Source organism: Spermophilus citellus, assembly GCF_964194105.1.
Source record: "Spermophilus citellus genome assembly, chromosome: 6".
In the NCBI taxonomy this organism is placed as follows: domain Eukaryota; kingdom Metazoa; phylum Chordata; class Mammalia; order Rodentia; family Sciuridae; genus Spermophilus; species Spermophilus citellus.
This window is the reverse complement of record NC_138187.1, coordinates 101,030,307-101,044,218: the sequence shown is the minus strand read 5'-3', so window position 1 is coordinate 101,044,218 and position 13,912 is coordinate 101,030,307. Positions and strand designations below refer to the sequence as shown.

The window sequence follows — 13,912 nt, the reverse complement described above, 5'->3', positions numbered from 1 at the left end:
GTGACACCACTAGCCACCTTGCACAAAGCTTCATACTTGGTGCTTGATCAGTGTCCCTTCTACCCTTTCTATAGTAGAAGTCATCCAGTGTTTTAGGACCTAGCACTTTGTTGGGTTTATTTTGTAAAAAAGACAAAGTTATAAACATCTGGCTCCTGTTTTCCCAAGTAGCATGAAATACAAAGCTGGTAGTAATTAACTTGCAACCAACTAAAATGCCAAAGTAATGTTTAATAAATGTTGATATTATTACAAACCATTGTATTCTAATTGTAAACATGAACTGAAGCTGGGCTGGGGCTGTGGTCAGTGCAGAGCGCCTGCCCAGCATGTACGAGGCACTGGGTTAAATTCTCAGCACTGCATGTAAATGAATAAAATAAAGGTCCGTTGACAACTTTAAAAAAAAAATTAACTGAAGTTTAGAAAGATATCCTAAAAGTCCTCCCATGTTTCTCGGGTTCCACCTTAATGGGTCTGCATTCTGCTCCACTGGGAGGTGCCATTCTTTAAGAAGGTGGTGAAAGTCATTGAGGGTTCTCCTGTGTTTGGCCACCCTTTCTCGCTTTACCTCATTGTCCTTTTAAAATCAGATCATTTGCAAGTACCTCTTATATGAAGAAGAAGAACGCTTTACTGAGAAGCAGTACTTGGCTGCAGTGAGGAAGTTCACATGCCAGCTTCTCGATCAAGGTCAGTCACTCTTGTGGGGAGGGGGCTTTTATTACTGGAGAGCAAGGGGTCCACCAGCTCTTCCTCCTTCACCCAGGAGCCTCTCAGTGTTATGATGTGCTATCTTCCGATGTGCAAAAAAATGCCTTAGCAGCCTTTGTGAGACTTGGCGTGGTAGAGAAAAAGAAAATGTAAGTACTATGCATAGTTCCATGGTTGCTAAAGGGGCAAGGGCCACAAGTGACACTGAGCAAAAGCCCAGGCATGGGCGTGTGCCGTCTGGTAAGTGTTAGAATGTTCTTCACTTACCCAGCCCCTCCCGAATGAAATCAGTATGCGTCCCCAGGAAACCTGTGTGGTTATGAATAAAAATGCCACTGGAGCAAAGGAAGGAGGTAGGGTAGGCCAGTCTGTATCTGTGGCCTTATACTGACATTTAGAGATTAATTACAGGGAAGATTTTTGGAGAATGTAGTGTGGGTGGTACATGGATGGATGGGTGGAGAAACAGACATTCACCTCTAGAACTAAAGCAGCAATGCGAAAGCTTAACCTCTCATGGCCGTGTCTCTGGTGTGGTCCAAAGAAGGAAGGGTGAAGCCAGGAGGGAGGGCGGGCCAAAGGCCTTCCAGCCACTGTGCACTGTTGGGAGGCCGTCACCTTGATGTGTGCAGTGACAAAGCTTATTCCTTTCTTTAGAAACAATGAAAACATATTTAGTGTGAATGAACCTGCCACAACCAAATTAGAAGGAATGCTCAGTAAGTACGGTTTAATAGACATGAAGAACTTCTGCATTGTTTTATCAGTGTTTTTCCCATGCTGGAGCTGGAGCTGGGCCTCACACATGCTAGGCAGGTGGGGGTATAGCTCAGTGGTGGAGCACTGGCCTGGCCATTCCCTGTACCACCAGAGACAGAGAGAGGAAAAGACACAGCGCAGCCCAGGAAATGCAGGCCATTTGTTCTTGTATCTGTAAGAGTCAGGAGAGTCAAGCGTGAACAGAGAAATAGCCAGAAGAGTTGAAAAACTTCCTGCAGGGATGTTGGGATGATATTAGAAGGGGGTATCGACATTTAAGGAAATGACGATCTGTTAGTCATGTTGAATGAGCACTATGTCATTAATACTCTTACAAGGGGCGTTTTTGTACCTAAGCCTAACTCAGGGCATTGGTCAGGGCTGCATGGAGGGCCCCTGGGTGGCATCTGCCTAAGCCAGGAAAACCAGGATTGGGCATATAGAGGAAGGAGGGGTAGAGGGGCTGTGAGAACTCTTAGAGGAGCATGATGAGCACCACCCCTCTTCTGTTCACAGAATAGGTAGCCTTAGAACTCAGTTTCAAATGTGGTAAGGAGGGGTGTAGAGCTAAAGCACTCACACATACCTTATCTGCGAGGATGACAATCAGTTTATTAATAGTGGGGAGCAGTGGCCAGCTCCTGCGTCTGGCCCTGCCACACTGGCCACACCTCCTGCAGAGGGGACTGGCACCCCATTGGTGCAGTCGGCCTGTACACTCTGCACAGTGTTGGGTATCCCTGTTGGGCAGTAGCTTAAGACACAGTTGTATGAGGAAGGGCAAAGTCTGAGTCATTTCACAAGCTCTTTGTTTATGTCAGGTTGTAAGACACCGATAGGAAAACCAACAGCTGCAAGACTTTAATGGTCATCACACAGTTATTGTTGTAAAGGACTACTGCCAACATGGGTGTAAAGGAAGACACACCTCATGCTCCACAAGACTTTATGAACATAGACTCCGTGGAGAGGAAGAAATGATCAGTGTAAGCAGTCAGTGTAATCTTCCCTGCCACATGGTTAAAAGGCATTTGTAAATCCAGCTCTGTGTGTGTTTAAAATAAACGTCTTTTGAAAACATGTTTGGGAAAGCAAAGTTCAGCTTCTGTTTCATAAACACTTCTTAGTCCCCACATGTGCTCAGTTTTATGTTGCCTTCTGGGTTGAAGCACCATATTGACATCAAAGGCTCTTGCTGTTAGGAGAAAACTGTGAAGAAGGTGTGTCAGCTGAGTGTCCCTAGTCCAGAAATCTGAAGCTTCTTGAGCACCAACCTAACCCCAAGAGGAGAATTCCATACCTGACCTCATGGGAGGAGTTGTAGTCAAAACACAGGTGACACTAAAAACCGTAGTGAAATAGCCTCAGGTAAGGGTGTCCGGTACACATGGAACATAAAGGCAGTTTGCATTTAGACTTGGGGCAATCTGCATGATCTCTTGTCAGGAGTAACACTTCCAGTTCCACACACTGTAGTGAAGGGACACTCAGCCTCCGTCTTACTGCTTGCTTTAGTTCCAGTTGTCTCAAACATGTATAGTGGTCACAGAAATAGAGAATAAGTTAGCAAGCTTACTTTAAACTTTACTACCCAGAGCCTTCATTAACAAAATGAATGAGTCAAAGCTACATGCAACTAAGAGATACTGTGTGAGGAAGCTTGGAGTACTGTGGCTGAGCACTGGGACCTTGGCAGGTGGCCACTCTAAGGTGACCGGTAGGTCGAGTTGTTGAGCAGAAGTTGGCTCTCCAGGGTGCTGGGTTTTGAGGATAGACAGGGAGAGTGGAGTGGCATGTGCAGAGAGAATAGGGAGTGGATAGTCCTGGGCAGGTTCTGGAGGACCCAAATGAAGATCGGGGGGCTAGAGTGAGTCTTGGATAGTGAAATTCAAGAGAAAGGTGCTTTATCTGCTCAGGCTTATGGAACAGGGTGCCGTGGACTGGGTGGCTTCAACACAGACATTTCTTGCAGTTTTCCAGGCTGAAGTCCAAGGTCAAGGTGCTAGCAATGCATGTCCATTCTGAGGCCTCCCTCAGCGGCCATCTCCTTATGTGTTTGAATGAGCTAATGAGATCACTAAGGCCACCATGAGGGCCTCAGCCTCCCGACCACATCTGATTTTAACCATTCCCCAGTATAGGCACCTTGGTCTGAGCTTCAGCGTGCAAAGTGGGGGGATACAGCTCAGTCAGCAGCAGCATAGTCAACTCTAAGACATTTGGGTTGGAATCCAAGTGCCAAGGAAAACCACTGGAAAGCTCAAAATAAGGTGCAATACTCCCTGCGTCCAAGTTCCCCTGCGATGTGCACGTGTTCCCAGCAGCCAGGCTGCTTCTGTGTGCTCATTGGAGGTCCCTTGTACCAGGCCACGCACTGTTGTAGAGCCAGCTCAGCAGTGCTTGGCTGATGATGTCTTGGTGCACGGCCAGGTGGCACCAAGCTGCTGCCTTCAGGGAGCACGTGGGCCAGTGCTGCAGGAGTGCTGGGACCCAGGCTGGTCATTGCCGTGGAGACTGTGCAGTGGAAAAGTCCCCGATGCCAGATTTGATTGCCTTCTTTTCCATGACACTTGCTATACAGGTGCATGTTGAAGACTCAGATGATCTTTGCTTACTTTTAGGCCACTTTGTGACACGGGTTTGGATGAAGCCTTGAGTTTTGGGTGCAAGTAGCTAGATTTGTCTCCTAGTGAGCTTTTGCATTAGAGCCAGGCAAGCAATCAATGGCAGAGGTAAGGACTTGAAATAAAAAGAGATGAGGCTTTGCGCTTCCAGCAGATGGTCTGGAGGACTCACTCACTGTCATCCAGCACAAGACGCTCCAAGTAAAAGCCTTCCCTAAGACTAGCAGCTTCTAGCACCCACATGCATGCTTGCACACACCCACAGCCAAGCCCAGAGCTGACTCTTGGCCCCTCTCCTGCCTCCTGCTGTACACTCTGGAGCTGCCACTGCTTTGAAGTAAGGCCCCAAGCACCTAGCTTTCCAAGATTATCTCCCGTTCACGCTACAGCATGATGTAGTCACTGAGAAAGCATAGTCTGGAGCTGGACCAGGTTCAAAACAACTCTGCCACGTACAGAAGCTCAGCCTACGATGTTATATTGAAAATATCCTAACTGAAGGTTTCACTGAGTGCACCCCATCTGCTGACCACCTTGGCAGCACAGTGCCCTGCAGTACTGGTGTGACCCCTCGAGATTGTGGGGCTGGCTGGAGCTGTGCACACACAGCATAGTGAGAGGATACCACTGCATATCCCTAGCCCTGGAAAAGATGAAAGTTCAAAACAGTACCACCCTTAAGTGAAAAGGGGAGCCATCCAAAGATGGAGGTGATGTGCACGAGCCTTGTGTGGCCTTGTAAGGTCAACTGAAACTCTCAGAGCCTCTGCCTCAGGGGGACACAGTGGTGTGTGCCTGAAGTCCCACCTACTCAGGTGACTGAGGTAGGAGGATCGAAAGTTCCAGGCCAGCATCAGCAATTTAGTGAGGCCCTGTCTCAAAGTAAAAAAATAAAAAGGGCTGGCTATGTAGCTTAGTGATAAAGTGTCCCTGCATTCAAAACAAAAAAAAGGGGGCTGGGGTTTAAAAAAAAAAAATCCCTGATGTCAGGTTTCAGTTTTCATACAAATAATTAGGAAGTTGTCACAATGTTGAATCATTAATTTCCTCACTGATTTGAAATGCCACTTTAGTACTAAGTCCATGCAAGAAGTAGCTGATGGCAGCATTTGAAAGAGATGCCCACTCACCCACTGTGTTGGCCTTCTGCCACCATGACAGACACCCAAGACAGCTCACGAGGAGAGGTTTGTTCAGGCTCGTGGTTTCAGCAGTTTCTGTCCGCATTGCTGGACTCCACTGCCTCTGGGCCTGTGGTGACCCAGTACACCATGATGGGAACAAGTGGCAGAGAAGGCTGCTGGCCTCTTGGTGGCCAGGAAGCAGAGGAGGAACTGAGGTCCCAAAGGTTCCTTCAGGGGCATGTCCCCAGCAGCCTAAACCTCCTCCCACTTGGCCTCCCCACAAAGGCTCCACCACCTGCCAGTAGTATCACAGGCTGGGGCCAGGCCTTCGGGGGAGGCTTACGGTCCAAACCATGATACCCACCCAGGCAGCTGTTGTTCTCCTTCCAGAAGACAGCAGACATGCTCTGGAGAGACCGATAATAAAAGTTGTCTGTCTGAAGACCAGGCCCCACAGTAAAAGGAAGCAATGCAAGAACATGTCCCAGCACTGAAGGTACACACCTATTGAAAGGTCTGCTAGGGAACAAGAATGAGGACTAGAAAGCACTCCACCTGACACTTCAGGACTTATACAGAAGAGATGTTAAAAACTTTTCAAGAAAGCAAGTAGTTGTTCAGGAAACGGAATGAATCTGACTTGAGAGCAACTTTAGAAACTAGAAGACCATGGAGTAATGCTTTTCAAGATCCTAAGGGGAAATTATTTCAAATCTAGGATTCTATATCCAGCTTAACTATGAGACAACCATGAGAGTAGAAAAATACTTTTAAACATTCAGGGTGTAAAATATCAATTTTCTCCACATCCAGAAATATGGACCTAACTAAAATGGTAAACCAGTGGAAAGAGATGGTGTCTAAAGCGGGGAGTCTAACAGAAAAAGGAGAGAATTGTCCAGGTAACGGGAAAGAGAGATTCCAGGTTGAACCATGCAGCAGACCTAGAGCAGGTCAGAGTTTGATAACTGATAAAAAATATGATCAAAGTTGAAGGTGACCTTAAAATTACTTTCTGCCCCACATTGAAAGGTGACATTAAAATTACTTTCTGCCCCACATTTAATGCTTCCACACTCTGGTGGGAGGATGAAGGGAAGCAGGTGGGGGAAGAGTCCTGCTTTCCATCACGGCCCAGCTGAACTCAGAAGGAGGCAGGTGTCTGAGGGAGACCCTGGCAATGCTGCTAAGCCAACAGAGGGGCTGTTCCTAAAGTAACTGGAAAAAGCAAAATTATAGTTTATCACTGTGGTTGAAGACCAAACCATTACAGGAAAACAAAAGCAAACAGAAACCCCTCCAGTAAGGTACAGCTATACCATTGGCGTGAGATAATGTCTTAGAAATACTGAATTGTATGGGCTGAGGTTGTGGCTCAGTGGCAGAATGCTTGCCTCGCACTTGTGAGGTACTGGGTTTGATCCTCAGCACCACATAAAAATAAATAAAATAAAAATATTTAAAAAATACTGAATTGTAGGGTTGGGGCTATAGCTCAGTTGGTAGAGTGCTTGCCTCACATGCACAAGGCCCTGAGTTCAATCCCCAGCAACACACACACACAAAACCTGAATTGTAGCTGGGTGTGCATGCTTATAATCTATGTAGCTTGAGAAGCTGAGGCAAGGAGGATCTTAAGTTCAAAGCCAGTCTCAGCAATTTAGCTAGGCCCCAAGTAACTCAGTGAGACCCTGTCTCTAAATAAAATACCAAAAGGACTGGGGACATGGCAGAGTTGCTCAATGGTTAGTGCCCCTAGATTCACTTCCCAGTACCCCCACTCCACCCCACCAAAAAAATACTGAATTGTAGCTAGGTGTGGTGGCACATGCCTATGATCCCAGTAGCTCAGGAGCTGAGGCAGGAGAATGGGAAATCCAAAACCAATCTAGGCAACTTGGCAAGATCCTGTCTCAAAAATTAAAAGGGCTGGGATATAGCTCAGTGGTAAAGTGGCCCTGGGTTTTTTCCCCAGTATCAAAAAACAAAACTGAATTGTTATGTGAATGAAAGCAAGATGCTGAGCTGCATGCACAGTATAATTCAATTTTAGGGAAAACACATGTAGAACTCTTATACCAAGGGTCACCTCCTCTTGGAAGTGGGGTTTCTGGACACACATGGATCTCTTACCAAGGGCCACCTCTTGGGAGTGGGTTTCTGGAGGCTTTGTCAGAGATGCCGGCTTTGAGTCTTACACCGTATGCTTATACCAGGACCCCATGAGAATTTCCCACTCAGAATTACACTGCTCCCTCCCTCAGTGTCCCCCTGCACACAGCTGAGCATCTCTCTTTTCCAGTCTTTAGGGCCCTCTCCAGCCTCAGTCTTCACAAAGCCTAGCATTCAATTCTTTTAAATGTGGGTATCCTCACTGTCTGCAAATTATTTTATTATTTATTTATTTCTGGTACTAGACGTTGAAGCCAGGAGCACTATACCATGAGCTATACCAGAGCCCTTTTTATTTGAGACAAGATCTCACCAAGTTGTGCAGACTAGCTTTGAACTTCCCATCCTCCTATCTCAGCTCCCCAAGTTGCTGGGATTACCAGTGTGTGCCACTACATCTGTCTTGCATTTTACTTTAAAAAAGTAGAACCTTATAATTTAGTTCCTATGTCTTGTAGCCTATGTTACACTTTCTTCATTCAAGAATGTGCAGGTAGCATGAAACTTCCTTTTTAGAGTAAATTCACATTTTGTACAGGTGAAACTTCCCACAAGGGAATCCTAAAATATTTAGATCCAATTTATTCACAACTCTGACAGCAGAATGTTTATTTAAATTAGCTAACAGCTTTCGGTCCTCCCTACATAAATAACAGAAAATAAAAACAACAAAGAATAGTTAAAAGAACATACTAAATCCCAATTAAAGAAAAATGCAAATAACATTGTATTATCAATTTTATCCAGTGTAGGCATATTTTAAGCTTTATTTTATAAAACACTTAAGATTTTCTAATATCACAGCATATCAAAAGCAAAATGCACATACGAATTTTATACTACATGTAAAGTCCCAGATTTCCAATCCTCGGTAAGATGCCAAGTTGAAGATACATATACTGATAATTAAACTATAGATAGTGTTTTGTATAAAAATAAGTGAGTTTTTAACACCTACATGAAAAGAGGCTTTAATCAAAAGAGACTTAATTCCAAGGGTGTCTTTTTCCCAACAATTAATTCAATCAAGTCTGTGATCCCAAGCTCAGTGACAGGTATGCTCAAAGCACACAAGAGATGGTAGTCCACAGTGGTGCATCTTGGTATCTACCATATTTCTGGACAATCTCTAAATTCATTCAATTTTTAGAACTTATTTTGAAATCTAATGAAACCAAAGAACAGGGGCGCTCTGACTGCACTCTGAGGAATACAACCTGAATTATTCTGTCTGGGCACAAAGGTGCATTACCACCTAGTGGTTTTAGTCTACCTCCCATGCCAGTTGATTCACAGAAGCATACTTCCTCCAGCTACAATTCAGATTAAGGAGCCCACAGACTTTTGCAAAAGAAAATTCTGAAATTCCAGCTTTAAAAAGCAGATAGTTCTATGAAGAAGGAACCATTTATGTATGAGAATACACATTCACGATTCATACCATAAGATAAATTTCCATTTCAAAAGTATTTTACAGACCCAGAGTCACAGGTTTACATAGTATGTTTTATACTATATGTCAGATAAATGACACAGAATAATCAATAACCACAAAATTTTATAAAATTCAAGTTTCCAGTGATGTTTAAAAAAGAAGTTATATCTGTTCAGCTGATATATCCAGTTATGGTTATCTAGAAAATCCCAAGTTATGTGAAAAAAAAAAAAAAACTAAGAGACAACTCTGATACTTCCCGGCCTTTTAAATATGGATAGCTAAAAATATAGATAGCTAAAAACTGTGCTGTTTTGGCTTTTGAGCTATTAGGTCAAGGAGTGTTACAGCTCTGAGCTACTCTTCAGATCATGTTTAGGTTTCACACAATCTTCAGCCTCAACACCACCATTTATCCAGATAAAAGAATGATCTATGGAAGTCATGGGCATGAGAAACACGACTTGGGGACAAAAATCACAATTAGAAGCTAGGGGAAAAAAAATGAATCTCAGCAAACACAATTTCTCTGAAATAGGAGAAGTGTTATATATATATGAATATATATGTCAACACACCACAGAAGCATTTCTTTAGTTTTTTTGTTTTACTAAACAATCTGAAGTAAGCATTATAATCTGAGGTCTTTTAACTGGGTGTGGTGGTGCACACCTGTAAATCCCGGTGTCTTGGGAGGCTAAGACAGAGTGGCAAGTTCAAGGCCAGCCTCAGCAACTTAGTGAAACACTATCTCAAAATAAAAGGGGCTGGGGATGTAGCTCAGTGGTTAAGTGCCTCCCCGTTAAAAGGCAGGGAGGGGGTGAATCTGAGGGCCTTTAAAAAAACAAAGGCCATAGGGCTGGGGATGTGGCTCAAGGGGTAGCGCGCTCTCCTGGCATGCATGCGACCCAGGTTCAATCCTCAGCACCACATACAAAGAAAGATGTTGTGTCTGCCAAAAACTAAAAAATAAATATTAAAATTCTCTCTCTTAAAAAAAAAAGGCCATAAACACAAAACAAGAAAATGCAGTTCGAAATAAGAATTGCAATGCATTCCACTGTCATATATATATATAAAGAAAGAAGAAAAGCAATAGCCTCCAAAAAAATTTAAAAAAAGAAAATGCAGTGCGGATCATTCTGAAGTTACACAGGGTCTCTTTTCCCTGTGCTTTGGGCATATCCAATCTCAACTTTGTTACAAAAAACAGAATTAAAAAAAAATCTGTGCCAGGCACGGTGGTGCACACCTATAATCCTATTGGCTCAGGAGGCTGAGAAAGGAAGAATTCAAAGCCAGCCTTAGCAAAAGTGAGGTGCTAAGCAACTCAGTGAGACCCTGACTCTAAACAAAATACAAACAGGGCTGGGGATGTGGCTCAATGGTCGAGTGCCCCTGAGTTCAATCCCTGGTACAAAAAGGAAAAAAAAAAAATCTGTATTGTCAGATTTTTTTTCCTTTTGGTATGAGGGACTGAACCCACAGATGCTTTACCACTGACCCCATCCCCAGCGTTTGTATTTTTTAAGATAGGTCTCACCCAGGCTTGGAATCCTCCTGCCTCAGTCTCCCAAAACACTGAAATTACAGGTATGCACCACCTTACCTTGCTAAATAAATATCTTGGTGGAAACTTTTCCATTTGCCTGAACACGGAGCCACTCTGTAAACTACACTGAAGGAGTGGGAAGTCTCAAGTCACTGAATGCTGCCAGGTTCCTCAGTGTGTGTTTTGTTGTTGTTAGTACTTTATTTAATATGACAAAAGACAAAAAAGCTTCAGCTGGAATTTCACACAATCCAAAATGTGTTGAAAAAAAATTTTTAACATGGTCTTTTAGATTTCCAAGTAAATGCTCCCCAACAAAATATTATAAAGCTGTTAGTCAGCAACTCAAATTAATCAGCTTTCAAATTACAAACTTGAGAGTGTCCAAATGTTTTTTATGAATCTGCTTCTGGTACCCTGTAAGGATGGAAGTGTTTGACACCCACACATGAGCTAGTTCCAAGAAAGAAGTCTTGTGACTAAAATTTTCTCTAAAACTAACTTCCCAACTCCTTTCTTTCCCCCAAATTGTTCATTACAGTTTAAAAAGGAGAAGTGCATGAGGCAGGGTGTTTTATATGGCACTGTACCCTTTAAAAAACCTAATATTCTGGTGAACTGGGATACTTCCCAACATCCTTGAACTCTGTCTTTACAGATCTTGTTTCTCCATGCTGCATAATGTACAGTGTTTTAATTCAAAAGACAAGCTGAAGTACTACAGCAACCATACATTCATCAGCTGATCCAGAGGACCGAAAGCTGTTAGCTAATGAATACATTCATTAAGGAATTACCATAATTTAAAAGGAAAGCATGGTATACGTTTTTCTAGTCTTTTTCTCATTTGTGCTTCAATTAGCATTTGTTCTTTCTTCTTTTGATTTAGCCTAAGAGGTACCTTCATTTTTACATTGAGACCATAAGGAATACGATAATGTAACTTAACATAAATATAAATGACACACAAGCCACATTTAAGTATCACGAAACAGAATCCTCAGACCACGGAAGTTGTGCTCTCGGGGTTCACCCGGATGAGTCTAGATGTGCTCCTCAGGTCTTGGAGCTGCTTAGCAGGTTTCCCCACACCTTCTTCAAACCTCTTCTCCACCACAGGGAGGACTGTTTCGTACAGAAAGGACGCATTCTGTCTGATAAATGCCTTTTTCTCTGGATCCTGCTCACACCGCAGACTGTAATCCACATGCTGCACGGCAACCAGGATGACTTCCACCAGGCTCTCCAGGAGGACCATGTGCAGTTCTGGGAAGTACAGCTTCAGCGCCTCCTCTAGGAACCCCATGGTCTGTTTGGTGAAGGCCACCACTGTGTAGCTCAGGTTCACCCAGCAGTCGTCGCCGGTGTACTGCTCGAAATTACTGACCCCACAGCTTCTCATCTCCTCCTTGAGCTTCCCCAGAGCCTCAGGGGTCATCAGGTTCATCCTCCTCCACATCTCCTCAGAGTTTCGGTGCTTGGTGGCTTCGATGATGATCTCCTTGTAGCTGTGTAAGGCCCCCTGGATGTCTCTCACTAGCAGGGCATGGATGATGAAGGTGAGGTCCAGTCCGATGTCCCCGAGCTGCTGGCAGTGCTCCTTGGCCACCTTCACACACTCTGCAGCTGTCGAGAGGCTCTCCTTGCTGTCAAACACCTGCTTGCTGAAAGCATCCACGAACATGCCCATGGCTGACCTTGCCCAGACCACAAAGGCAGAGTAGCAGCCACTATCAGTGCCTGCAAAGTCTGTCTCGAACTCCTTCGCTGTCTCAAGAAGACTGGTAAAGAAGACATGGCACAGCTTGTGAATGTAGAGCAGAGTGGCTCCTTCAATGCGAAGCTGGCGTATGGCAGTGTGCACCGCTGCTGCCCTGTTCCTCAGAAACAGCTCACAGGCTTTGGTGCACTGGCCAAGGCGGATCAGCTGAGAAACTGCCCTTCGAGTGGCCTTGGGACCACCTCTCAGTGACCGATCTGGGGAAAGCTCAAATACTAGCACCTCGGTTAACTGTCGAACCCGTTCGTCCACCTTGGCCCTGAGTTCTTTCACAGGAGGTGGGCTGGGCTTATCTTCCAGATAATGGTTTAATTTGTCCAGCAGGTCCACTGCGCCCTCAAAGTCTCTCTGGGCAATACAGACATCCAGGTCTTCGGGCAACTCCTGGATCCACTCCATTGAGAGGTCCACCTTCTCCTCCTCCACCTCAGGAAGCGCTGGTTCTTCCTCATCGTCCTCCTCGAACGGGTTGCCAGCCTTGGGGGTTGCCTGCGGTGGCCCTCGAGGGGCAGCAGCGGCCTCCTGTTCCCGCCTTCTCTTCTCACCTAGGGCCCTTTTGGTCTCCTCCAACACTTCCAGCCATTCGCGCTTGATCTTGGCGTTTTCCGCCTGAAATATGCGGCTCTCGGGGAACATAAGTAGCTTGAACATGTCCTTCATGGGCGGGTTGTCTTTGACGTTGACCACAGCCAGACCGTCCAGCGGATACAGCGCGTTGTAGCGGTACATGCCGCGCCGGTGCGGCAGCCAGGTGGCCACGAGGAGACAGTCGTTCATAAGGAAGCCGTGCACACGCTGCAGCTGTGCCATGTGGTCCGCCTCATACTCCACCAGGTCCCCGTTGTACACCAGGTACTGCCCCGCCTCCAGCAGGTGCCTGCAGCCCTCCACCTTCTCCAGCAGCGTAGTGAGCGTGCGCTGCTTGCCCTCCTCGCCCGCGCCCTCGCGTGAGGCGCCCGCGGGCCCCGGCAGGAAGCCGGCCGGGCCGCGCCGGCGGTCCCGGACTCCCGCGCCCGCCGAGTCTTCGGCGGTGGCGGCGGTGCCCGCGGCGGCGGCGGGCAGCAGCGCGAGAGGGATGCTCTCCAGGCTGCTCTTCTGCTCCGTCAGCAGGTGGCTGAGCTGATACATCTCGCTCTCCAGATAGGAGATCTCGCGCGCCGTCTCGATGAACTGCCGGTAGTTCTGATAGACGTTGCGCTTCAGGTTCTGCGCCGTCTCCTCCGCCAGCGCCTGGACCCGCTGCCTGTGCTCCTGCAGGTCGCGGTCGCCGTCCGACTGCTGCGACAGCTGCTTCACGTACAGCCGCGCCTCGAAGCCCCCCGACTCCAGCTGCCGCCGCAGGCGGCTGGCCCCGCTGTCCGACATGGTCGCTGCTCTCCCGCGTCAGCCGCCTGCAGTCTCCACCACTGTCCGCCGCCGCCGCCGCCGCCGGGCCCCACCCGACCTCGGCCAAGCCTTGCAGCCAAGAGAGCGGGGGGGGGGAGGGGGGGCCGAGCCGAAGGCGCCTGCGCCGAGCCCTGCGCACCGCATTGCGCCTGCGCAGGAGCCGATCGATGCACACTGCGCCTGTGCTGACCGAGCGCGGACAGCGCGCCTGCGCGGACGAGCCGTAGCGGAAGCAGACGCGGCCGGGAGCAGTTGGGGGGGGGGCTGGGCGTGGCGGGTGGTGTGTGGTCCCAGTGCGGTGTAAGGGCGATACCGCGCTTCCCAAAGTTTTCCTGCGGCTTAGCCCGGGGATCCCGTGCGTGCGTG

At 46.9% G+C, this 13,912-nt stretch overlaps 2 protein-coding genes across 2 annotated transcripts in view; one reads left to right on the top strand and one right to left on the bottom strand.

Annotated features, from left to right (window-relative positions):
* GNPAT (glyceronephosphate O-acyltransferase) overlaps nt 1-2,555 on the top strand; it is a 29,033-nt gene extending 26,478 nt beyond the window's left edge. Inside the window, exons 13-16 of the mRNA XM_081296955.1 lie at nt 594-693; nt 770-863; nt 1,372-1,433; nt 2,295-2,555. Of these exons, the coding sequence (XP_081153081.1) occupies nt 594-693; nt 770-863; nt 1,372-1,433; nt 2,295-2,338 (300 nt within the window). The 3' untranslated portion in view covers nt 2,339-2,555. The remainder of the gene's footprint in view (nt 1-593; nt 694-769; nt 864-1,371; nt 1,434-2,294) is intronic.
* Nucleotides 2,387-13,664, bottom strand: EXOC8 (exocyst complex component 8). Its single transcript, XM_081296954.1, has one exon. The coding sequence runs from the start codon at nt 13,523-13,525 to the stop codon at nt 11,381-11,383; it is 2,145 nt and encodes a 714-aa protein (XP_081153080.1). The 5' UTR covers nt 13,526-13,664; the 3' UTR covers nt 2,387-11,380.
* Nucleotides 13,665-13,912: the final 248 nt, after the last annotated feature.